The sequence below is a fragment of the Rhipicephalus microplus genome, chromosome 4 (assembly GCF_043290135.1).
Source record: "Rhipicephalus microplus isolate Deutch F79 chromosome 4, USDA_Rmic, whole genome shotgun sequence".
NCBI classification, from domain to species: Eukaryota; Metazoa; Arthropoda; class Arachnida; order Ixodida; family Ixodidae; genus Rhipicephalus; species Rhipicephalus microplus.
The window spans coordinates 153,623,070-153,650,464 of NC_134703.1; the positions used below are offsets into that span (position 1 = coordinate 153,623,070).

At 47.7% G+C, this 27,395-nt stretch overlaps 1 protein-coding gene across 2 annotated transcripts in view; it reads right to left on the reverse strand.

Annotated features, from left to right (window-relative positions):
* LOC119172916 (protein sax-3-like) overlaps nucleotides 1–27,395 on the reverse strand; it is a 261,096-nt gene that overhangs the window by 72,790 nt on the left and 160,911 nt on the right. For both annotated transcript variants that reach the window (XM_075893779.1, XM_075893778.1), the window contains exons 3-4: nucleotides 2,094–2,375; nucleotides 99–237 (exon numbers count right to left, since the gene is read on the reverse strand). In XM_075893779.1, coding sequence (XP_075749894.1) covers nucleotides 99–237; nucleotides 2,094–2,375 — 421 coding nt within the window. The remainder of the gene's footprint in view (nucleotides 1–98; nucleotides 238–2,093; nucleotides 2,376–27,395) is intronic.

Genomic DNA, 27,395 nt, shown 5'->3' on the forward strand with positions numbered 1-27,395 from the left:
TAAAGCAGTATATACTGAGAGCTGTATATACGCATCGTGATAACTGTTAAAGAAAGCACCTTATCACGCAGTGATGTACTTTCGCCCACACGACGTACCTTCCGATGGGCATCTTTCCATCCTTCCTCCTCCAGGTGACCGTCGGCTTTGGGTCACCGTTGACTTTGCACTCGAACTCGACAGATTCTTCTGCAAGTGTTGTCACGTCTTCCGGGACTCGGACGAAGTACGGCTTCGCTGCACAGAAAAAAATTGTGATTGCCAGTGAAGGGCTGCGCGAACACTCATTTTAGAATTGTCTCTGGTTGCGTTTCTTGTAACAAGAACGAAATGGCTAATCTGAAGCATGGTATGTGAGAACTTACCTATACAGATTATTGCATGCCATTTAGAATCTTTGTCAAGCAATATCACGGTGTGCAACATGCATGTGTCAATTACTCAAGACGCGGTGTCTCGGATACCGTGCACGCACCGCAGGGCGTGTCAGTGGTGCTGGAAGAAACAATGAAATTAATCGACTAATAAAATGTCACAAACAAATAAATGTTATTCGTAGGGCAACAGGCGGCTTTCGTATCATCCAGCAAGTATGTCTTTGCTTATTTAAGCATATCACCACCCTTTTCATGCTGTTTTTACGAAAAAGGAATTAACTTTTATATGTGAAAACAGTTTCCCGAGCAACACCTAAGTACAATGATCTGGTGAGAGCGCGCCTTATGCCCAGGAACTTTCTGGCTTTCACCGCTCTCCTGGCTCTTGAGACCAGTATTCGATGGTTCCTCAGGTCCACGAGGGCACGCTTGGCCGTCCACATTTAGGGGTCAAGCTCCTTAAGCCATGAGTCGTTCCCTCCTCCGTATGTAGTATGTAGCCACCTCTAGTTCAATAGATGGCATTGTGTGTAAATGTCCTTGAGAATAATAGAGAGTTTTAGTACTGCGTACGCTGCGTACGTGGCGGCGTTGCGTACGTAAGGACGCCACGTTCTGCGTAGTGCGCATGCGCAGACCGCAACGCGCACGTAGCGCGTTACGTACGCAGCTGCTACGTACGCACGCATGAGATGCGTGCGTGCGTACGTCTGAGGTGATCGCGCCGGTCTCGAACAAGTTCGCGACAACGCGAGACTTCGTTTTGCAAAATGGCGGCATCGAAGGCAAGCACCGACCGGCTCTGTGGCTCAAAATATGGCCATAATCTGGCTATAACACTTGGATTGGCTCACATTGGCTGTCAACAACACGTGCTTCTATTTTGATTAACCAGATAACGCAACATGCTTCACGTTCGTTACGAACGCGGATACTACGGTGTACTAAAAGCCGATTAGTGGCAAACGACGCCACGTAACGCAAGGCGCTTGCGTGATGCGTACGTAGCACCATTCCGCAGTACTAAAACTCTCTAAGGTAACTAGATGGCGTTAGTGGTTTTTAAAGTATATACACGAAGTGAAGGATGATGAGTGGGGCCAAGCGTCCATGCGTCCATCCGTACTTCTAACCATCCGCGAGTATGTCCATGTGTCTGTCTGTCTGTCTGTCTGTCTGTCTGTCTGTCTGTGCATGCTTCCGTCCGACGTCTGCCCGTCTGTGCGTCCATTCTTCCGTGCTTGCGTCTGTCCGTCCGTGCTTCTGTCTGTCCCTCCATTCATCCGTCCGTCTGTCTTCCCATCCACCCGTCCATGCTTCCATTTGTCCATCCGTCCATCCATCCTTCTGTCCGTCCGTGCTTCCATCCGTCCGTAATTCTGTCCATCTGCCCGTCCATTCGTCCGTCCGCGTATTCTTGTCTCTATCCGTCCGCCCGGACAAACGCTTCGCTCCAATCATCATCATTCATTCCAAGAATATGATGTGCTTTTTTTATTCAAGAAACTCCTTAAGAACTGAAACGCAAAAAATCAGGTATGTACATGTACGCCTTTGTATGTCTGCCTGCGCGGCGACTTCCAAAATTACGCTTAAAAAGGCGAGGCATTTCTCTGAACATCAAATGCTTATAGCGCACGTTTACTAATCGCATCGTATGCATACACGTGCATCGTATATACACGTATGTATATAGAAAGAAAGACGCCACTCAACTGTGCACGGAGAGTAGCGCTGGCGGCGAGTCCCTCGTGCCGAGCATGTTGGTCGCCCGGCACACGTAGCGCCCTTCATCGGAGAGACGCACGTCGGCGATGAGGAGCGTGCCCTGGGCCAGAAGGCGTACGCGCCCCGTGCCCGGCTGCACCTGGACGCCATCCTTGAACCAGGTGACTGTGGGCTCGGGGTGGCCCCTGGGAGGAACGCACTCCAGCGTTGCCGACTCTCCCGCCGCCACGCGGACGCTCTTGGGCAACTGCCGGAACTCGTCGCGAAGCGCTGCGCGGGTAAGAGCGAAAGACAAATTGAGAATTAAATTAGGAGACAAACAAGGACAATGGGATCATCATGACGTTGGCGCTGAAAACAGGTACCAGTGCACAAAATTATCATCTTCACAGTGACATCAGTTCAAGGGCTCGAAACGATCCCTACGTTCATCCTTATTCAACTACTGCGGTAGCACTTATGCTACATTATAAGTGAAAATACGTCCACAGTGTCTTTATTACCGTGGTGATCTGTACAAGATCAAAGCGCGGCAAGTTCATAGCGCACTGCGGATGTGGTGAGGTAGAGGGAGGTCGAGTAAGCACCTCATAATTACGATAACTGCACGGTGCTTATGTTTTACTTTTTACATGCCACGATGGTTTAGTGGCTAAGGCACTCGGCTGCTGATAAAGCAGGTTGCAGGATTGAACCCCGGCAGCAGCGGCTGGATTTTTGATGCAGAGGAAAATGCTTGAGGCCCGTGTGCTTAGATTTAGGTGCATGTCAAGAAACCCCAGGTGGTCGAAATATCCGCAGCCCTCCACTGCGGAGTCTTACATAATCATATGGCGGTTTGGGATGTTACATCCCAACACCTAATTAATTATAATTTTAAACATTATTTTTATGCCTGGGTTCAGCAAGACTCCACTTATGTATTTCCGTCACGGTTATGACATCGGTAAAATGCGCACTAACGGATGAGAAAAAAAAGTATAAGTTCCGCCGCTGGGTATCAAACCCACCCCTCATGGTCCGCGATTACAGACAGCCAGAGTTCTACAACTACGCAATCGCCACAGACGCACGAGGCTTAAGAAACCCGCCTGGTATCTTTCAGACATGCTCACACGAACAGTTATCTCTATTGGTGGGGCAAGGTGAGATGGAGTGTTGCCGTCACCTGTGAGTGGTACTGCATCATGAAACTAGAGCGGCGATGTACAGCGTCTTTAGGTCAGTGACAAATTCTCCCCGCATTAACATCAAAGAATCTCCCTAGACGTACTTACGCATTTTGCCTTTCGCTTCGTGTAAGGTCGTTGTAGAAGTGCAGCTTCCACAAGAATGGTGGAGGACGCTGCTTGCGTCGCTGAGATCGGACGTGTGACGCGTTGGCTCCGGAAATGTTTGCTAAGAACCGTGAAAATTTCGATGTCACCCTTCTGAAAGCGTCAAGAACCATCTCTTAACGTCAAGAGGGACCTGATGACACCGATCCGACACAGGCGGGCCGAAATTCAACCATTTTCGCTCGATCTGTCTTCCGGCCACGCCGGGAGGAGCTGACATCCACTGAGGTTAGTGTCTACTCCGGTGAAGCAGGGCCTTCCCTGAAGACTCTGTACGATGGCGACCGCTATTCAACGCGGCTACGACCTAGCCTCCATGGCCTGGCCTTAAATTGATGTGAGACAGGCTGTGGCCACCTAACATGAACCCGCCAACATCGAAGATGGAGGCCTTTTCCAGCTCGTGACACTACGATGAAAAGCTGCTCAGCAGATGATGCCCAAGCCGACCGCCAGGAAACCCAGTGGTCCCGTCTCCAAAGGCAGTGCTCGCATCGCACAGCCGAAGAGTAACCTGATTAAGTGGAACCCACGCGACACTCCCAAGATGAGCGCAGATGATATCGTCGTGGTGTTGAAGCCCTGTGAAGCTCTACTCGCGAAGACGGCCTTCCAGACTGGAGATCTGGGCGTTGCCGTTGCTCAGTACGTCGACTTCGGTGACGAAGCTGCCGATACCCTTAGCGTTTGGTCAGTGTAGACACAGAACTTGATTGTCTGCGGGACGCAACATAAGGAGGCCGCAAACAAATTTGCCCGTGATTGGAACCTCAACGTGGGATCTGGCTCCGTTCCTCTGAGGGGCCATGTCAAACTAAGGTGAAGTGTGTCGAGGCGTCATCACCGTGCGGCCAGACGAGACAATGACATCACTTAAAGGCAAAGTGGTTTGGCGCGAGGGCGTGCTGGCGTTCGTGAGAAAACTCGGAACATCGAACGTGGTGGTGCTCACTTTCGTGGGCTGGAGAGTGCCCCGCCGCGTTCACTACAACTTTGAATGCACGCTTGTTAGGGAATATGAGAAGACCGTCACCGCCTGCCACCTCTGTGGGACAATCGGTCACTTGATAAACAATTGCCCACATCCGGATATCACAAGACGTGGCTATGGTGGCCAGCGAGTAGACGCCTCCGAGCAGTCTAACTGAATACGAGTGCACTCCTTCGTGCATGGTTTGTGGGGAGGCCCATCTCACCAGCTCCGAAAACTGCAAGAAAAAATTCCGCCGGCTTAAACGCCCAGAAAAGCAACAAGCGGCTCCTAAAAGGAAGACGAGCAGGGCTTCCGGCAAAGGAGGTGCGTAGATGGGCTAGTCTGGACAAGTAACCGGGCCTGCTCCCGCCAACAAGGCATCTAAAAAGGTCAAAAACAGGAATGCATCTGGACAAAGTGTCCAGACGTAATTTTCTCCGGAAGGGGGCTTCCCACCCCTTGATAATAGCTAAGCGGCCACAAACAAGGTGAGCAACTGGGCAGGGGTCGCAACCACCTCCTCTCCCTCCCCATCACCTTTACAACTCGAGCTTAAGAAGGAATTCGCCTCTCTACGAACTAAAAATGAGCAACTAGAGCAGCAAATGAATGCACTCCCAAGCGAAAGTACAGAATCGCTTTTACTAGGCACTCTGGATAGCGGTGATGAATAGGCCTCACTGTGCTCGGATAAGGGACCGGTGACGTATGGCCGTCTTATTAGCACCTTGAAAAGCCCCATGTCGACTCTGGAAAAAAGTGCAACCGACCAAAAGGCACCGCTGCCGACAATGATTGCGCAAATAATACAGGCACAAATGCAACAGCTGGTGACTACACTCACTCAGCAAATCACAGCTGCTGTGACCCGAAATGTCAAGGCCTAGATCCAGGCTTGTGCTAAATTGATTAGGCGGGCTAGTCCCGTGAAAAAGGTGGTTCGGCCCTCCAATGTTTACCGCAATTTTGAGGATGAAGGTACTGAAGACGCCTCGCTCATTCTTGTTCTTCAGGCAGTGGAGAGCCAGCCAGCTTCAAATATTGCTAATTATGGCGCAGGGTCCTAGGGAGAACTAACTCAACACAGGAACTACTGTCAATCGTACAGTGGAATTGTAGGGGCTTCAAGGATGGCACTAAGCGCACTTATTTTCGTCTCTACTTAGAAACATCCCAATATCTAGCAGCTATCGTGGCTTTACAGGAACAAGTAGCTTCAGCCAAAATTGCCGGGTACAATACATTTCAGCGAGAGCTATCTACTTGCATCCTTGTACAAAAAGCATATACGGCACAAGGGGTAGACCTCGACCTGCAGGTAACATATTCGTACATTATGGTTACAGCGTTACCCCTACGACGCTCTGACCCACAACTACATATACTTAACATCTATTGTCCACCCAAGCTAAAACTCATCACTTTTGCGGACATTTTCAGCCGGGTGCTGAAGATAGCTGGCCGGGATCCCTTTCTCATTGTTGGAGACTCTAATGCTCCCAGCAAAATGTGGGGTTAGAGTAAGGAGGAAGGTCACGGTAGAAAGCAAGCGGAGCTCATTTAAACGCTAGGGATAACGCTCCTGACTCACCCAGCACAACCAACACGTATAGGAAACTCTGCGACTCGGGACACTTGTCCCGATCTCACGCTTTCCAAACACATACAGCACATTGTGTGGTACAACACCGAAAAATGTTAGGCAGTGATCATTGCATCCCTAACAGCTTGATTCGCACCCGGCCCCTAAAACGGTCATCGAATCAAGCCAAACTGCCAGAATGGACTGGTTTCCGTAAGTCCCTGCCACGGACCAGTCTTATCGATGACGGATATAGCTCAAAAAAGGGCTCATAATCTTGTGATAACACAAATAATCACGAGAAACTCATACAGATTACGGAGGACTTCCCAGCGGTAGACAATCATTCAGTCCATCTCTGGGAAGCTGGCCGCGGTCTGACGAAAATATGAAAATGACAAAAGCACAACAGAACGCTGAAAAGAAGTATAACAAATCTGACCCAAGAGGATGCTAAGTATGCATCTCAGTCAGGTGATTCAAACTGGATTGATCGTTGCAACATGGCGGCCCGTGACATGTCGGGGAAGAACACATGAAAGCTCTTCCGCAGCCTAATAGATCCCGCTCAATCGAAGAGAGAAACGCAGAAACACGTGCAACGTGTTTTACACAATTTTGAAGGCACAACAACACAACTGGCAGAGGCGTTAAGGGGCAAGTATCCCTGCACGAAACAGGATCCTCGAGGTCAGGAATATCTCTGGCAGAGATAACGAAGAGATGAATAAGCCGTTCCACCTCTACGACCTCAAGGCGGTCTTAGACACAATGCAGAGAGGCACTGACCGCGGCCGAGACAAGGTTATGGTGAGACTGCTGGCCAACCTCCCTGGTCGCGAGTATGAGGCCCTTTTTACCTAAAATATTGTGATATTGAAAGGGGAGATACCTGTGCCACTCGATTAAGAAACATCACTTGTCACTTTCATTCTGAAAGCAGAGAAAGAAATTAATACGGACAACTTGAGACCTATCTCGCTCACATCATGCGTGGGAAATCTAATGAAAGCCATGGTGCGAGATAGGCTCTCCAATTATTTGGAAGATCGTAACACATGTGCAGACGCGATGTTCGGCTTCCGTCCACGCGCGTCAGTACAAGACATATTACTACAACTCAGTCATGACATATTACAACCAACAGAGCACCCTCACAACGACAAGGTTGTCCTAGCATTTGATCTAAAGAAAGCCTTTGACGACATAAAACACAGCATTATATTAGCATATTTCAATGAGACTCAATGTGGCACAAACCCATTCAATTATATTAAAGATTTCCCAACGGGTCGAGTTGCACTCATCAGAATTCAAGACAATGAATATGTACCTTACGAATTGGGTACTAGGGGGACGCCACAAGGCGCTCTGCTTTCTTCTCCACTGTTCAACCTAGCGATGATACACCTTCCAGTACAGCTAAAGGGGTATGCAGGTGTGAAGTACGCGCTGTACGCTGACGACATCACCATCTGGGCCACAGAAGGAAACATTGAGCATATGGAGGAAAGCCTGCAAGCTATTGCCCTAGCTACCTCCGACCATTGACCTCGGTGTATCATAACAGATTTGCGTGGGGCATGCCGAAGTTACGAAGCTAGTTGGACCACATAACTAGCGGAAAGAATTTCGCAGAACTATAGCAACCGGGGAATCAACCCTTCCGCTCGTTTCCTAGTCTCGACTCCAGGCCACCAGGGCCTAATGGGGGATGAAGCCGCGAACACGGCGGCCAGAACACTCGTTCACCAGGCATCCCGCTTAGATCCTGAGTACCTGCCACGCGAAGGCGGATATCTGCTGGCATTCATTGATATGACCTATTGCAGGGATCAGCATCGTCAATACCCACCTCCTGCAAAGGGGCTGGGGGAGGCCAATGAACGCATCTTGCTGAGACTTTTCACTAATACTTTCTTGTGATCGGCAATCATGCAACATTTAGATTCCTCCTTCACTGGCAAGTACCAATACTGTGGTCAGGTGGCTGACATCTACCCCATCGTTTGGGCTTGCCAGCTCAACTCAGCTCTTCCCCCAACCCTAACCTAACCAGAGAGGAGTGGGTGGTGACCCTGCCGGGTTGATCGGACCTTCAAGCCTAAAGGGCCTTGGCCCAGAGGGCTAGGCTAGCGAGTGTCACCAATGGGGCCTCGGAATAAGGACTCCACCCACTATGAGGCTTCTAAAGGGCGGCACCTGCCCTCTTTTTTTCCCAATAAATGTTTTCACTCACTCACTCCACCAACGACGTTTCTTCGCAACCTAGTGCTTCGAACGAAATGGCACTGACTAACAAAACCACCGCAACTAACGCCAAAGAAACGCAACGATGTCGTCGGGCGAATGTCATACCATGGTGGAGCAAGACAGACGTCAACAGGAAGGAACATCTTGGTGCGTTCACAGCTCGAGCTACGAACCTCGGCCTCCCGCGTTGTTGAAGCCCAGTGTTGTAGTGTATGCATGAACACAGATGTACGTCGCCTCAATACTTGGGCGCGCGCACCGTACCATTTCTCTCCTCAATTGACGATGCTTTGAAGTGCATATATACAGAATACCGTGCAGAGTTTATTATGTGCTTGTTGACGCCATTTTGCACAGGCCCACGGCGTGCTGTGTCCAGGTATATTTTAGCAATTTTACTTCAACAATTAGCTCATGACCATGCGGTTTAGCCGTTGCGACGGAGATATGCCGCCTTAGTTGTCAACGTAGAAGCATTCACATCACACAGTGCTATAGCTGTCACACACCATTATACAATGGAGTTGTACTAGATGTGATATATCAATGCACAATAAACTATCAGCTGCTTTTGTAAAGGCAAGTTTATCTTTCATCAATCGTTTTTTTTTTCAATGAAAACCCCGATCTGGCAAGACGCCCCGCCCCTCCTTGTCCTGCGCTTTCGATGCGGCTCTAACTCCCACTTCTACCCTTTCGACGGAAATTGTGACATCTTTTTGCTACGTCCTGTCGGTGACCACTTTCACTGTGACATCACCATCATGCTGCTACTCATCCTTAAGTCAATCTTCACCGTATTAAATGACCGTGAAAAACGAACCTGTACGTCACTGTTGGAACCCTTACTTTACGCATAGGCGTGCCACAGCGGACGTGGGTGGGGGAGCTGTAATGAACCTTCGCCCGGCTCAGGGGGGGCCATGTGCACGGCTAAGCGTATGTGTATTATTAACATATAGACTTTCACGTGCCAAACCAAAGCAGGATTACTAGAGATGCCATAGCAGAGGGCTCCGGAAGTTTCAACCACCTGGCGTGCACTAACATCGCACGGTATATGGGCCACTACCATGTCACCTCCATAAAAATGCTAATGCCGCGACCAATATCAAAACCACGACCTTGCGATCAGTAGCCGAGCTCAGTAGCTACTGTTCCACAATGGCGGAGCCTTGTCTTGTACGTTTTCGTTATCTAACCTTAAAACTTCCATGAGTTGTGGTTAGTCCCTGAGGTTCGTAATGGTTTTATACCGGAGTGCACAGCAGATATAGGGCCGAGGACACAGTTAAAAAAAAAAGCTAGCGTTCACCAGAGAAGCAGGCAGAAAGATTTCATGCAAATTTAATGTTCAGCCATACATTAGGTATGTTCCGAACTCAACATTTTCACTAGAGGAGGGTTCAACCTTTCAAACCTATCCACCGCCACCCCCCCCCCCGGCTACACCAACAGCGTTCCCAGAGGTACTGAAAGAACTTAAGCTAATAACTAAACTCACATAAAATGTTGTAGTAAAAAATTTAAAAAAAGCAGTTGAAAAAGACGTCTAAAAACAGCCGCGAAGAACCTTTGAGGAACCACCCGAGTGGAAGTCGGTATCCGCAGTGACGGAAATATGGTGTCGTAGCAAAGGCCGCAGCAATCAGGTGAACCACCGAAATATGCAAATTTCTTCTTTTAAAAGAAGGACACGCTGAGAAAAAAAAACATGAGAATATATGGAAGCGAACAAACGATTGCTTGAGTTTCACTTACCTTGCCTCAGAATTCAAGAGAGCGAATTCGTATTCCTCGAACGGGTATGCTGCGTAGATGCGATAACCACACGTGTATTATGCAGCATGCCTCGACATATACTAGCCTGCGTGTCTGCCCTACGACTGCGACAGCGCGTAACGACACCAGAGAGCTTGGACGGTGGGACACACAAGATGACGCGAAGGGGCGTTGGGGGCCTTCAGAAAGAGATGGCGTAATAGCAAGCATGTACGGAGAAGATGTATGGCGGGCTTTGCGTTGATGGAAAAGCAGGCTGCAAAAAAAAAAAAAGAAAACAAAGAAGGAGACATCGCTCAGGACCTTGTAAACACGGTCCGACAGGTCGTCTGTCTCTCCGCGGCGATTTACTACTTTGGCGTGGCACGGGATCACGCAGATGGCGCAGGGGGCACAAACCGACGGCGCCGACTCCACCACCATCGTTGACGTGACCCGGCGCGTGCCGGTTCGCCGAAGCTGAGTTGGGAGGAAGTAGGCGTGTTCCAGCTGCACTTCGGACTCACTAAAAAGATGCAGCGTTGTCGAAACAATATAGAAACCACGTGTCGGTTGAGCGAGAGTTCGCATCAGAGAAGTATGCCCCCCCTCCCTCCCTGAAGTCAAGAGTGCTACGCATGAGGAATGCTTTGTCATTAAGGCATGAGTCGTAGTATCAGGTGTTTTTCCACAACCTCCTCCTCCTCCTCCTCCTCCTCCTCCTCCTCATCATCATCATCATCATCATCATCATCATCATCAACCTGACTGCGCCCATTACAGAACAAGGGCCTCTCTCCACGTTCCGCCAATCAGCCCGTTTTACCCGCAACGTTTTACCCGCTAACTTCTTAATCTAATCTGCCAACTTTATGTGTTCGCCTACCGCGTTTGCCTTCGTTTAGAATCAAGTCAGGTACCCTTAATGACCTTATTCTCCCAAAGCATATGACTTTGCAAACAGCGTGGGCCGCTACCTATTTACGGCTTTATAATTGTCCATGCTATTAGTAACGCTGTGAAACACCAGCCTAAGCGACGCAAACGTTGCGTGCGCAGTAAGAGGCCAAACTCGGTTGTGTGACGTGCCAGAATCATGACCTGATTATGACGCAAACAGGCTTTACGGAGCAATTTTGACTACTTGAGTGTTATGAACTAGTGCTTTAGTATAAACGGATGGGCTTCTTTTTTTTAACACGAAATAATTTTATGCCAGGCCCCACCAAGACATCACTGACGTATTTTTGTCAATGATATTACGTTGTAAAATGTACACTAATAAACAGCAAAGGAAAAAAAAGAAGAAAAAGTTCAATCTCCCGTGATCAAACTCTCGACCCCTCACTCTGCAGCGTGCGGCGCTGAACGACTCCGGCACAAAGCGTATGCCTTTCAGCACATGAATGGCGACCAATTTACATGCAGCATTAACTGTTGGCCATGGTGCAAGAATACTATAGGTGAGTGAACGACGCGACGCGATCACTTGGCGGGGAGGGAGCGAGTATGTTCTCGTTTGCGGCGTGCCGATAGATGGCTCGCCGGACTGGGGACCATGGCGGGCTGCTGGCGAATTCCGCAAAGCACATCCTACACGTGAGCAACGGTTTCCAAATCTGAGAAAAACGGGTAATCGTGCGATATCAACCACGCGACACGGATAGAGCGGCGCCGCGAAAGAGGGGTTGATGAAAGAGGAGGTTGACGATGCGGCGAAAGTGTTGTGGCTACGATAAATGAGCACCGCTACTTTTCTACATCACGGGGCTTTCTACACCGAGAAAGGGGAGTGGAAGCCGGGGCAAAGTTTGTAGCGCCATCTCCCAGGCTCCGAGCGAAGTAGCACATTATCGGGCAGTGGATTGTCCCGGCGTTCGCTCACCAAAAGTATTCTTGCACCGTGCTGTTGGCGGTACTCAGAGTGCTCAGAGCTCGGTGGCACGTCAGCGAGTTCTCGTTATAAATAGCCAGATTGTTCGAAGGGCGCGACAGCACCAAAGGTCGTGTCCTCTGCAGAGAACGATGCACGCGCGCCTACTATAGCTACCTACAACTTCTGTAAGTTGCCCTACAGGGCGACTCCATCACGAGGTTGCATCACGTGATGATATCGCTTTTTACGTCTTATGCTTTCACCGCGAAGTTTCTGTTAAAGCATGACCCCACGCATATATCGATCGTAGCGCTTAAAAAGCCTAAGTTAATGTTACAGGGAGCACAAGTGTCACTTCACTCACTACAGACAGACAGACAGACAGACAGACAGACAGACAGACAGACAGACAGACAGACAGACAGACAGACAGACAGACAGACAGACAGACAGACAGAGAACTGTATTGAGGTCCTGAGGAACTACCTCAAGGATGTAGAGCAGCGGGCCGCTTTCACGTCGGAACGGGTAGGACGAGCCTCACTGCCGCATCGTAGGCCCTCTGGGCAGCCCAGAGTTGATGTGCAAGTTTTTAGCTCTTGAGCGCAGAGCTCCATTCCCTTCGGTCATGTGCTGAGAATTGCGTAATGAGGAGCACTGCCAGAGCAGGTGGTCTAACGTAGATACGACGCCACAATCTCGGCATGTTGGACCAATGCCTCCAATAAACTGGCTGCGGGAACGAAGACTAAGGTACGACCTGGTTCAAAGCATGTGGAAGGTAGATGCCTGGGCCCTACAAAGTTTTCTATGAGGAAAGGAAAAGACCCTTCTGTCCAGTTGATAATGTTTGGTAGCTTCACTGAAAGTCAGTAGATCATCCCTAAATACCATTAGGTTGGAGTCTGAAGGTCCCGCAGGCTGCCCAGCACGGTGAGTAAGTTCGCGTGCTCGGGCGATCTCGTTCAGGTTTGCCATGGAGGCCAGATGTGATGCCGGGGGAGCCGGAAACCAAATTATGGCGTGTTGAGAAATATCTGTATGACCGAAGATGCGAACTACTTCTGCCGATACCGATCCAGACGCAAAGGCTGACACCGCCACTCGTGAGTCACTCGTGAAAATTTTTTTTGAGTGAACTCGCCCGGGCTCAACACCAAAATATTACTAACCCGGGCTCGCTCAGACTAAGACTCACGGCTCAATCTGAGCCTCAGTGAGTTCAAGAGGGTCGACTCGTGAGCGAGTTCGCTGACCTATGGGTGGGACTTAACTTGGTCCCACCCATAGTCCCACCCATCGTCGTCCCTAAAACTCGAGGCTTCATGTTGGCTCGTGCCCAAGCGTACGTCTGGGTTTACATGTCCAAATTCAATGAGGACATGCTCCATCGTTTCCTTATTTTGCCTACAGCAACAGCATTTGCCTTTTTCTTCTTCGTTATAGAGATCTCGCTTTATGTCTATACGCGTTCTTAGGCAACCCGATCTAGCTTCAAACAGTAAAGTGCTTTCACTTGAATTATCATGCAACACATTGCTCTTTACATCATTCCTGCCCCCAACTCAGAGCCGGTTTTTTCTCCATCGCTGACATCCAGTAAATTCTCCCCGCCTCTCCGACTGTTCATTTAACGCTCTTTGTTGCCATACCACCTACACTGCCAGCCGTATACTTACTGAGCCTCCATGTTGTTATTGCTCCGTGGTGTGTCAACGACCGTTCTATACAAATAGCAGAACACTTTCTGTGCCCATTTACTCAGTTTCATATTCAGCAGCCTCTCCTCGAAAGTTATTTTTGCTCTGAGCTTCCCTCGCCTCACTCCACGGCACGTTCAAGCACTCAGCACGCGCTATGCAGGCTTTACACTGCGCTGCATCCTTCTAGCGTGACCGATGCAGGCGTGACATGCAAGGGGCGACAATAACTCGTTCCACCGAGCCGCCGGGGATTAAACCCCGGCACCCACCATGCCACGGGCACGATATTTGGCGCGAGATTTACGGGCACCAGCGGCGAAGAGCGCGTGCATACGTAATGAGGGTCCACTTGGGGCAAAGGCCCACCGCTGCAAACAAGTATAGTGTGTATATCAGGCCGCTTGTCTCTCCGAAAGCAGTGAGAACGCGCTGCAGAGGGCGCAGTCTACTCCACTGCGCGAGGGCGAGAGAGAAGCCACGACACGGGCATCACTCTTGTCATTGCCGTGCATTTGATTGGTGCACCTTCTGCGATGGGAAGTGGCACGACAGTCGTGGTAATCCTGTCGTACATCTCGTCTGGGAGTGCGTTTGTGTTTTTGAGGATTTGTCTGGACTGAAGCTTCGGACACGCGTTCTTTTAGGAGCATCCCACCACCCCTTTGCTGTTTGCGCTGCCCGCTGTACAACGACGTATACTGAAGACAATGCGTCAACACACATGCATGCGTATATAATTGTTGTTGTCTAAAATGATTCTCCATTCTTACAAGGTATCATATACGAATGCTTTTTCATTTTACTCCCACCAGTAAGCTAGACGCTCCTCTATGCCATTGGCTATTACATGGCACTGAAGCGTCAAGGCGCAGGTCCGAGTATAGACTGCAACCGCTGTGACTAGAGCTTGGCGCGAAATTAAAGAAGACTAGTGCGCTTAGGTTCAGGAGCGCTAAAAAGCTTTAGGCTGCCGAAAGTTGACCCCGAGTTGCTCAATGTGCTATATGGGTAGGCTCAAACCATGGCTTTCGGAAATAAAATCACAGCATGTTAATTATTATGCATTTTGTTCTGGCGACCGGAAATGCATATCCCATATGTCACGCTGGTAAGCGGAAGACGGCGTGTTCATTGGGCCACGGTAGAAGCTGAACATGGGCCGTCAATGAAATGTGTGTTTCCTGGTGGCAATAAAAACGAATAAGCACACCCACTCGTCAGTATGCTCCAAGTCGCATATCGTGCTACCGCTGCCGTTTTATTTGCGCACGTCATACATAAACGCATCCATTTTGTTTGCATGACAGGTGTTCCGCTTTGCATGTGCGGGCGCACCTGCCCTTTCACCCTCCGCGGAAAAGCGACGCGATAGAAGTCACGTACACAGCGCGTAAATGCATGTATCTGATCAAATTCAGCCAGTCTTCTGCTTCGGAAAGCGGACGCCTTGACCCACGCTGACGAAATTTTACGCGAGGCAGAATACTCTATATGTCGTATGAAGGAAGGACCTGCCCGAGAGGCAGGCGAGAACGCTTTGACAGCCGGGTGTTGGAAGTGGTCGCTATCACTGAAAACAAACCGTATAATACACTCAGAAGGAAAGAAACGTGTCGTCGCCGGGCAGATATGCAAAAATATAACGCTGCATGAGCGGGTGTGCTCCACGGAGCGGTGGCGGGTCACGCCCGAATCGTACGTCGGTCGCGGGGTCCCGCGGAGGGGCAGGAAGCGTTCGAAAAAAAAACATGTTCACTTCTATTGAGCGAAGTTATCGCACGATTTGAAAGTGAGAGTATATATGTCTTGCTGTGGCATGGTGTATCCGCAGGAAGAAGCTCTCCGTCTCGTGACCTGTGGACGAGACGACCACGATGACGAGTAAAAAATAAAATAAATAAGGAAAATTGAATGGCCCCGCCGTGGTGGTCTAGTGGCTAAGGTACTCGGCTGCTGACACGCAGGTCGCGGGCTTGAAACCCGGCTGCGGCGGCTGCATTTCCGATGGAGGCGGAAATGTTGTAGGCCCGTGTGCTCAGATTTGGGCTCACGTTAACGAACCCGAGGTGGTCGAAATTTCCGGGGCCCTCCACTACGGCGTCTCTCATAATCATATGGTGGTTTTGGGACGTTAAACCCTACATATCAGAAAATTGAATGCTGAAGTGAGAGTGAAAAAGCATGCCTGTAAGATCACGTTTCACTTGAATCGTTCTCAGGAAAAAATTAGGACAGTTGTGATTATGGTCATATAGCTGCCGATACCTTCAGGTCAATGACTAAACCTACCCACGTAAGAAATACCGCACTCATTTTGGCCCCAATAGTACTGCTGCGCTGGGTTGTAGAGCAAAAGCATTATAGGCCACAGAAGTAAAGTGGACTTTTTCTAGACGTGTGCGAAACTCAACAAATGGACAAAAGACCAAAAAATGATGCTTTATAGCTTGATATCGATAAACAGAGAGCCATAACTAACATCGCCAACTGCCAGACGACAAGAAGCAGCGTGGTCTTCATTTTGACTTGGTCCTACCAAATACATCGGCTTCAAGTGTAACGAGCTGTGCAGCTGCTTGGGAGTAATATTTAGTGCCGGCTTTTAAAGACGATGTCGCGGATACATGGTTTTACTGGGAACGGGTACTCAACAGAAAACTTCACGTGAGAATTTCAATATTCCGATTAGCTAGATGTTGGTTTTCGCTCTTTCTCCTTCGTTGCAGAGACAACGCGCCTGCGCACCAACGTGTGGCAGCGATGTTCCCACAGCCTCATGGGCGTCGACAAGATTTTGTCTTGGGTTGTGTAAACCTGTGTTCCATCATAGCTGAAGGAGGGGGATAGTGATACTTGGCTGAGGGGGCAAGTGCTTGCGCGGCTTCAGAAGGGCGAGTTCTCTTTCGCACTCCGTGCCGACGCCCGTGCACTGGTGGGATTATTAACCTGCTTGAAAGGAACTCAAGCCTCAGGTTACTCGTGGATTACGCGCATTCTCTTCCCTGAAACCTCCTCCCCCACAAATGTCTCTCTTTTTGTCCGCTATGTATGCGCAACCACGGTACCTGCTGGAGCGTGTTGTGTCGTAACCTGAAGCTTCTTCAAAAATCTAGAAAACCCATTCCCCATATTCTCCATTTCTTTGATTCAGAGGAAAGACAAAACTATTGCTGACGTTGGGAGAGCACGCTGCGTCCCCTTTTACCACTTGAAGTTTGAAAAAAAGACAAACGAAGAAGCAAGTTAATCTCTCCCTTCGCGCTACAGCCTTGTCAATGAGTTCTCTCTGAGTGGTCCCATGGTGGAGACTATACGCTTGAGACAGGCTCCTCGCCGCTGCCTTTACGTAAGTGTACAGGGACTCCAGACCACTCCAGAAGAACGAAGGTGACTCTTCGTCTATGCTCTTTGCTCCATCAAAGCTTTTTTATTTCTATGTTTTTATTGTGTCTCTACAGCAGCCAAGAATAGAGCTGCTAAAACGGCCATGTTGCAGCGTTATATTTTTGTATTATAGTAAAAAAAGGAAAGGGCCTGATATCGTAAAAAAGCAAACTTATTCGGCCCCTAAGGCGGTGAAATGCTCCTAAGGAGATCAGCACGTTGGCAGTAGTCTCCCGGCGCTCGCATCATAGTTCTTTCACCTTTCAATGAACGCTGGTGATTCTGCGTCTAGTTTATTTGTTTTCCCAACACCTATCCCATTTTCCCAAGAGCAGCTAGGGCGCCCTTCTTTCCCCAGACCGGAAGCAGCACTCCGTCGAAACGTCTAATGACGCCCGAGAGTGGTTTCGGCTCTTTACGATCGGCCTCCCAGATGCGTTTTTACTTTTGGTTTCTGCATGCGCTCTGTTGCACACATATAAAAAATCAAATAAACGATTCCAACAAACCCCTCACAAACTTTTTTCTTTCTATTATCATTTTATTTTGCTAGTGCTTCAAAATGGAACGACTTCGAACCAGGGCGAATGCAACTTCTGATTCCCCACATACTCTTCCTCTCAATTTTATCGACCTACAATATTCATTGAAGCAAAAAGAGTTTGAATAGATGTTTTTTTTTCGTTAAGCATCCCAATAATTTGAAGAGACAACGGATATGAAAAGGAGGAAGAGGAAGGAAAGGCAGGAAGGTCAGCCGGACCTGAGTCCCGACTGAGACCCATACTGATAAGTCACGAGAGGAAAGAAAACCAAGCCTGATAGTTCTTTGACTACTATACGACACACTTCGAGTGTTCATCCGAGGCAGGCTGAAATCAGCGTATATTGAGGCCGTACAACAGGTACTGGACGTTCTACGTCCAGTGCTTGCAAGTCTTCAGTAGGTACCAGGAACCGACGATTAACAGTAGAACAGTAGAACGTGGTACGCGTGAAGTCTTGCGTCCAATACTATCGAAGGCAGCACTCTAGTGTTTGTTTTGAGGGTGCTTTTTTTAAGTAGGTACATTAGATTTTCATACAACTAAGAAAAAAAGGTGAGGCGAGCTGCGAGTTAGGTGAAGTTGGGAGCTTATAGGCGGTCAGGTGGTTTTATACACTGCAAATAAAGTGCAACAGACCATCTACTTAGAGATAGCACAGGAGCCAAGCATGCCATGACAAATTTATGTTCGAATAGAAATGTTGAACTATTCCCAATTGTACGTATATCTACTTAAAATGCGTGAGCAAGGAATCGTTAAAAAAAAGGTCTTGGTGTGTGGCCTCACTGGCGACCTTCTGCTGATAATGCACTCCCTTACCAGAGCAGGATGGACCACGCTGATGCAGTACCTGGCCACAACCTCCCATGAAGACAGCAATTAACCCTTGGCCCCCAGTCCCCAGCAGCTGCGAAGCAACTGTTTAAGGCGACGGTCAGACCTGTGACGCGGCGGAGCGTGCTGAAAATCCCTGGTTACGGACAGGCCGCCATTAGAATCTAAACATGGCTACTTTCAACGCTAGAACGCCTTTTAGTGAGGCTAGTCTAGCTGTGCTATTCGAGGATTCAGATGGTGTTAAATGGGATGTAATAAAGCTCAGCGAAGTTAGGAGTTAGGAGTTATTAGTAGAGTTCGCAGAACGTAATAATTTACGGATTATGAATATCTTCTTTTATAAAACACGTTAACCGTAAATAGCCGTGGCGAAGTCCTAATGGCGAAACTGAAAATGAAATTGGCTTTATATTTTGTGAACACTCACACATTGTACAGGATGTAGAAGTAGTTGGCAAGATTAGATGCAGTGATCATAGAATGGTAAGAGCTCGTTTGCACCTAAAATTTTAAAAAAAGCAAAGACAAAAACTTATACGCAAGAAGCCAATTATGGGACTGGTGGTGAGAGGAAAAATACAGGAATTCAGAGTTTTACTTCAGAATCGATTCGAGGCACTAAATGAAATAACCAACGTTAGCGTTGACACAATGAACAACAATATTACTAGTACCATTAACGAGTGTTCCATTGAAGTTGGAGGTTCAGTCACTAGACGGGAAACTGGCAAACTATCTCAGGAGACAAAAAATCTTATTAACAGATGAGAAAAAATGAAGGCCTCAAATGCAACCGACAAAATGGAGCTAGTGGAGCTTTCGAAGTTAATAAATAGGCGTCAAGTAGCCGACATTAGGAGGTATAACATGGAAAGAACTGAGCAGACTGTAAAAAAAGCGGCAGAGGCCTAAAGGCTGCGAAGGCAGACTTGTGCATAGGCAAAAATCGAATATATGCATTGAAAACAAAAAAAAGGCAATGCATAACTAATATGGATAGGATAGTCAAGATGGAAGAGGTGTTCTAAAGAGAGCTGTACAGAAGCAAAAAGAACCAGAATGGTATTGGGAGAAACCATAATAGTCTAAGAAAATTCGCAATCCTAGCAGTAACGACAGGGAAGTAAAGAAAGCCCTAGAAAGAATGCAAAGAGGCAAACCCACTGGTGAGGATAAAGTAACAACAGATCTCCTGAAAGATGGCGGAGAAATTGTGTTAGAATAATCAGCCAGCTTATATACAAAGTGTCTCTTGACAATAAGGGTACCAGAATCTTGGAAGAACGCCAACATCATCTTAATCCATACGAAAGAAGACGTCAATGACTTGAAAAATTACAGGCCGATCAGCTTACTCTCCGTTCTCTACAAAATATTAACAAAAATAGTATCTAATAGTATGAAGACGATATTACAGTTCTATCAGCCAAAGGACCAAGCAGGATTTCATACCGGTTTCTGCACAATAGACCGTATTCATACTATCAATCAGGTAATAGAGAAATGCGCTGAATACAACCAACCCCTATAAATATCTTTAATAGATTACGAGGAGGCGTTTGACTCGATCGAGACATCAGCAGTAATACAGGCATTTCGGAATCAGGCATCAATGAACTTTACATAAACATACTGGGACAAATATACAGAGGATCCACAGCCACCATAGTTCTCCATTAAGAAAGCGAAAGAATACCAATAATGAAGGGTGTAAGGCAGGGAGACACGATCTCTCCAATGCTATTCACCACGTGTTTACAGGAGGTATTCAGGACCCTAGACTGGAAAGAGTTAAGAATAAGAGTTAATGGATAGTACCTTAGTAACCTGCGATTCGCTGATGACATTGCTTTTATGAGTAACTCCGGGGACGAGTTACAAAGGTTGCACGGTGGGCTTGTTGGTTATTCATGTTGTTCGAGGTATAGTGCATCCAGGACGGGACAGAGAAGAAGACAAGGAACACATACACGGCGCTAACTTTCAACAATGCGGTTTAATCCGAGAAATAGCAATACTTATACCAAAACATGGCGCGTCACAACCACGTGCTAGAACCAGAAAATTGTGATCTACTGCAACTCATGCGACATCCAAATAATGCAATTCTTTGAATGATAATGATACCGATGGCTTGCTTATACATGCGTCTCAAAACTTAGCAATGAATTTCGCTTCTATAATGAGCCTTGTCATTTGGTTAGTGCTTCTTCCGATTATGCGGGTGCCAACCCCTCTTTAATCGCACCCCGTGTAGGGTAGCAAACTGGACTTAGTCTAGCTAACGTCCCTACCTTCCTGATATTTTTTTTCTCTCTCTTATTACAAAGCAGCGCGACAAGACGAACACAAGAGATCAAAGACTGCACAGAACAGGCGCTGAAGTAAAAACTGGCGGGTTCATTGTACAGGAAGGAATAAATACATGTAGTGGTGAGCGAGCACGCATCATCACATCACAGATAACTCCCACTTCTTTCAGAGCAAGTTAACTTTTCCGTTATGAACACATTGACGGGCTGGAAATTCAAATATCATGGTTGTTCTTATTGCGATAAGCTTCTGTGATTTCATGTAGCCTTTGATCAATGAGCCTGAAGATGCCACGCGGGCTTTAAAACAACGATTTGGAAGCCCAAGAGCGACGATAAAATGACAAGAGTGAACTTCATGCTTGTAATCTTATCGTCGTAGTGTGCTTTTGGTGCCACTTTGCCATGAAGTTACCCCAAATAGCTCAGTTTTGTACACTATAACTTTGTAATTTAGAATTTCGTTCACTCGTTTAGGACTGGGAGCAGAAACGAGGAAGAGTGCACGAAAGGCCGCGGATAAGGCTAACTGTGCACGGAAGAAAATAAACTTAGTCTATCACTGCAACCTTTGGAGTCAAGGGGTAGCACACCGTACACGTGAACTCTTATCCCTCCCTCCATTTTTTCTCTTGACATGATAGGCCTCTAAAAAGTACAAAATGACAGTCTGCTACGTCTGGATAATTGGCGACAACTTCAGGTCAAAAATGTCTAGCCCCCCTCCCCCCCACCCAAAATAGCTTTTGACCCTATTTAGAGGACCAATATACTAAGTTATTGCCTTTTGACTGTAACTGGAATACTCATTCAGATTCCTCACCTATGACATCTACCGTTCCCGCCCGTATTTGATAAGTTCCTAACCTTAAAGGCAACAGCTTTCAGACGAGCATTCTTATGAGGAGGCCCAATGGCCGTTAGATCTGTTCCCTATAGGTTCATTTGCACTGAAGAAACCGAAAGGTAGGATCCCTTGTTACAGAAAAAAGAAAGCTTCTAAGCAAACGCGTGTCCTTGTCTACTTGAGCACAGGCTGATCTGTGACTGCACTGAGTACATAAGATGACAAAGAGACGAGGAGAAGCAAAGTCACGAAGGCCAGTCACACCATCTATCCTAGCGAGGAGGAAGAAGGGTGGACGATAAAATGATGGACATGACTTTAGAGACCACACGGGGAGTACCACTTCATCCACTATAGCGCACACAGCTACACTACAGTCGGCCAGTGAGATTAGCAAAAGTCGGTTTGTAAATTGAGGAAGGTGCGTCACTTGATTGTATGGCAGGTTAGCGAAGATATATGAATGTTTTTACAAGCGCGAATCAGTGTTTTTCTTTGTACTCACCCAGCTGATTCGGTCCGAGAAGTCCCTAACATGTTACACTGCGCGCATAGGTGGACCGAAAATTTACGAGTACGTTAAAATAAAAACAACGCGTCGCTCCCTGACTCCACCTGTGTGAGAATTGCATCCCATTGGTGTCTACAGCATTTCTCAGTAGATGCAGTAACAATGCGTTCAAGAACGTTTCATATTCCGCACATTACTTTTTATTTTTGCTTGCCGTACAGCCAGGCTTCAGTTGTGCATTTTTTTCACATTTCACGCTCAACGCACACGGAAAAAAAAGTTGTGAGAGGAGGAGATCGTAAACTTTCTTCTCTGTGTCTCATGTTTTTCGCTGAATACATCTTGCAATATCAAAGGTATCAAAAACAACTAATACAGAAAAGTGCTGCAACACTGCTGTGGCTCACGTTATGATGACGCTGTGAAATTAAGTAAAGAAAGAAACGAGTCTGCGGAGGTCGTAATTTCGCGAATTTTAAAGCGACAGCTGTCGGGAACGCAGAACAAACGACCGCTTTGCGGCACGCCTTCTTCTGCCTCTGTTAGCTCTCAGCGTTTGTTAGCGCCATAATTTTCGGGATTCTCGCGCTGTGATTGGCGCCGAGAATAATTTTGGCGCTTGACGCTCGTGACCTGCACTTTGATCTGTTTTTTGGTTGAAAACTGGCTCCTTCTTCTTTCTTTCTTACTTTTTTGTATACACTGTCTAAATTATGGGCACCGGGGAATTGCAAGACCTCAGTAATATTCTTCGCACGTGCGCAAATACTGTTTGACACCTTGCAGCTGCAGTTTGGCGCGCACCCTACATGCACGAGCCCGCGTTCTCTGCTCGTTCTGGGCCCCCCGCGATGAAGAAGACATGGCCGAATGGACTCGGAGGCATAACGAGTTCTACAAAAAATACGGCTGTCAAACTGCCTGCCCGATCACCCGTCGTCTCGCCTCGTAGCACCTAAGAAAGCGCAGTGGCACGCGTCATGTGTGCGTCACCGGAAACACTGACCGGCGGTCATCACTAGCTTCGTACCTGACAGGGCTTTAGCCAGAAATTTTTTGCTGGGGAAGTTCAACCATACTTTATGCATTTTCATGCATGCGTGTATGTGTGCGCGTGTATATGGGCAAGAAAAGTTAAAAAAAATTATAGGGGAAAGATTTCAAACACCCCATCCCCCGTGTTCGCTACGCCACTAGTACATGACCCTCGTTTCAGGAGTTCACGTGTTTTTTTTTTTTTAACCTCTCGCTGGCACGGACGTTCGGTGCTGCACTGGACAGCAGCTAGTTTAGGTATGGCTGGTTTTTAACGCTTGAGGTCGTGTTACATCAAGTGGTTCCAATTCTTAAGGGCTGGCTCCATCAGGGGTAGGGGGTCTCTAACACAGGTGGGCATGGGGATCTAACCTCATAAGCCCCCTCCATCCACTGCGTAGGAAACAACGCAGTGGAGGGAGGGGGCTTAGGTGCCAAGTAAAAAAAAATCTATGCGGAAGGGAGTGTTGCTGCAGCTTTCCCCCCTTTCTGATTGTGCCGCATGAGTATGAACGAGCCTTAAAAGGCAGAGAAACGCAGACAGAAGCTGTAGTTTTGATGCGGCACCCGTAAACAAGGACGAAATGATAAACAAAGTGCGCCAATGCTTGCGCCTCTAGCGTGGAACACGGAACGTGGGAGGAGTCAATAAAAGTTGGCAGCGAATTACAGGACGTAAATGAAAGCGCAAATAGAAGAAGATGAAAAAGCAAGACCATGTAAAAAGAAAGAATAATGAAAGTAAGTGGGACTTCACGTCCCAAAACCAAGGTATGATTATGAGATACGCCGAAGTGGAGGCGTCCGGAGGTTTTGGCCATCTGGTGTTCTTTAACGTGCACTGCCATCACACAGTACACGGGACTCTACCATTGCGCCTCCATCAAAATGCGACTACCGCGACCTGACTCGAACCCACGACCTTCGGGGCAGCAGCCGAGCGCCCTATAGCCACTGATCCGTCGGAGTGGACCATAGAATGAGATAAGGCGAATAGGACGTAAAGAATCGAACAAAGCAAAACAAAACAGAAAAGCTCCTGAAAGTTTACAAAGGCGGCCGGATAGAATGTAGAGAACTAAACCTTATAATGCGACACAAAAAGCAGTTATCCACTATTTGAGACCTCTTATGGCTACCAAAAGAAGAATAAGAGAAGAAAAAACAGGCAGGAGCTAATGGCATGATGAGTGTAACTGTTGCAGCAAGATATATGGTAACGACAGTGAACATCGCAGTGAAACGTCGAGGTATTCATGCAACTGAAACTGAGTGGAATGTCCACCTTGGAAAAGATTGGAGTTGAAAACTTATGGCATTGATAAGACATGAGCTGTATACAGTTTAACGAGATTTGTTTAGTGTGCTTAAAAAATGAAGGAAAGCGATGGGTGTGAAATCATCATGAATATTGGGCGCATTTAAGATAAGGACATAATTTGTTCATGAAGATAACAACTATAAGACGGAAATATATAAGACATTGTCTGGAACAGACATCCTAAAAGAGAAACAGCTCGGTCAAACTTCGCGATAACTTGTCCGCGTCTTGTTTCATTGCGATGCTGTCACGATAATCAACATTACTTTTCCTAATATTCTCATGCTTTCGCCATAATGCCAACAGTGACCGGACGTAGATCAACAATCGTAGAAAGATGAATTGCATGATGCATTCTGTGAAGAGAGAGAGCAACAGAACGCACGTTGCTGAGCAAGATCAAACGACGACGCTTTTGGAGTTTTAAGATTTATTGACTGGGGATGTGCTCCTAAGCTGTCTGATGACTGCGTATGGAAGATAGCGTATGTTGTAGTACATTACAGGTAGAACGTTCACTTTACCGACAGGGTGTGGTGCTAGCGTTCGTAGCACTGCCGCCCACCCTTCGCACAGTGCCTTTTAAAAAGACTAGGTAACCCAAACCATTCTAGCAGGCTTCCTTTTCTGGGGTGTTTTCGCTTCATTTCTTGTTCCTATCCTCGATGTGGAGGCGATGACTTTCGTGAACGGTATCTCCCTTTGGCCACGCGTACACCACGGGATAGAAAAACCTTCGGCTAAAAGACGACGTGAAGGCGATAGAGCGAGGAAGGCAGGTCAGAGGGCACGAGAAGAAGAGAGAGAGATGGGGCGTCGGCGGTGCGGTACGTCATTTGGCGGCAGCGAAGCGAGAGCAGAATGGGCCACGCCAGTCTGGAGGGTGTTGGCCACGCGGGGCCTCGTTTCCGGGAGTTAGGCGGTGGTGTTGCACGTACGCACTCCCGTGTACACGAAAACGGGTGTCCGGCTGCGCGTACCCACGTGCACACACAATTGACGAACAGCGTGGATCGCACGCGTGAAGGTCTGATTCGAGGTGGCCGAGTACAAGGGATACAGTACACAGTGTACTGTAGATGCAGCAATGAGCCAGCCTTTTAGCCGCCCCCGCCGTGTGCAGATGCAACGTGCGATTGTCAGGGACCGTGAGGCAGGAACGAACGAAGCCTTTTGGAACGTTGCTCATCTTTGGTTCATGCAGCGCATACGGCACGAGTACGAAGAATTACGAATAGCAGGCGCTGATTGACACTCAATCGAAGTTCTTTAGCAAATACAAACAATCACGTAAAACTTAGTTGCCAGTTAGTGCCTGTCCTAAGCTACTCGATTCACCGTCCTCGTTGCGTGTGCGCTGTATCAACCAAAGATGAACGCCTATACCAAAATAGGTGAGTTTCCACCCACACGCCATGAGTCATTCGTTTAACTCCCCTCTAGAACGAAGTGGAGTTCCTTGCGGTGAGACAGTAGTCGCGGGTTCCATACCGACCACACCGATCGCATTTCAGTGGACGCAAAAGCATAGAGGCCCGTGTACACTGTGTGATATCGGTGCGCGTTTGAGTACACTAAGGGTCGAAATCTGCGGGACCCTTCGCTATGGCTGTCCTTATATCATGGTTTTGGCAAGTGAAACACCAGACGTTATCATTCTGTAACGATGGATGTATCGTACAGATCAACGAAAAGCTAGCAAGCCTCTTAGAAAGAAGTCACGCATCAGGCGTAAACACAGCCGTTAAACGCTTCAGCCGTGCATGCAAATTGCAACTGGCAAATTTATCCGAGAAAACAAGGTTTACGAGTGTGCACACCATGGTAGCCGTGTAACATATACCGGGTGTTTTTTAAGCAATACAGATGTTTCCTTAAAAAAACTATCACAGGTAGCCACTTGTATTCACCGACAATTTATAGGCCAAGGTGGGAAGATTTTGGCGCCCATTAGATCACCCAAGAATGATTTCTTGATAAAAATTGAATTGACATTTTCGTTATCAACTTTAGGCTGGTTATTTGTATGGCGAAATTGTTCTACGTCACAAATTATGGCGAGCCTAGTTTATAAAAAAAATTAAATATCCCGCGTGGTTTTAAAGATTCATTGTCAAATTTCCTGACCGCGGTGTCGGAGGAACCGAAACTAACGCATGGAGTGCGTCAGAACTAACCGAGTGCTTCGAAACTTGGTGCATTCGTTTATGTTTCTCCGGCACCGTTGTTTGGAAATTCGACGAAGGATCTCTGAAACCACGCGTGATATTTGAATTTTTTAAACGTAGGCTCGAATTAATTGTGACGCAGAACAGCTTCGTCATATAAACGACCAGCCTAACATTGATAACGAAAAAAGTAAATAAATTTTTTTATCAAGGAATCATTCCTGAGTAATGTAATTAGCGGCAAAATGTATCCACCTTGGCCTAGAAATCGTCTGTTTATACAAGTTATAGTTATAACAGTTCATACCTGTTATAGTTTTTTAAGGAAACATCTGTATTGTACATATATAAAAAAACACCCTGCATATACGTGTGCAATCTTGTTGCACACATGTGAGGTGCACACGTGTATACTCAGAGCTCGGTCAACTACCCAAGAAAGTTTCGAGGTTTTACATTTCAAAATTACAATAATATTGTAAGGCCCACCGTAGAGGCGACACCGCACACCATCACCATCAAAATGCGGCTGCTGTGCTCAGAAATCGAACCCGCGTCGTCGAGCATGTCAGTGCGCTGTTAAGCTGCTACACGGGCTTTATAGACGAGTACGATAGTACGCGAGGGAAAGCTATAAAACAGCCGCTGGCTATGGCTACGTATATAGGAAACATTTGGAGCGTCCACGCGTTCAGGAATGTATAACTGAGGGCACTGGATCTGGTAATGCGGCGTTGTGCACAGTGCGAGTACGGCATCGCTCACTTCACGGAGTCACTCGACGCCGGGAGTTTAGTGCAGCACGCACTGGATGTGGTGCAGGGGTTGTGTTGAACAGCGCG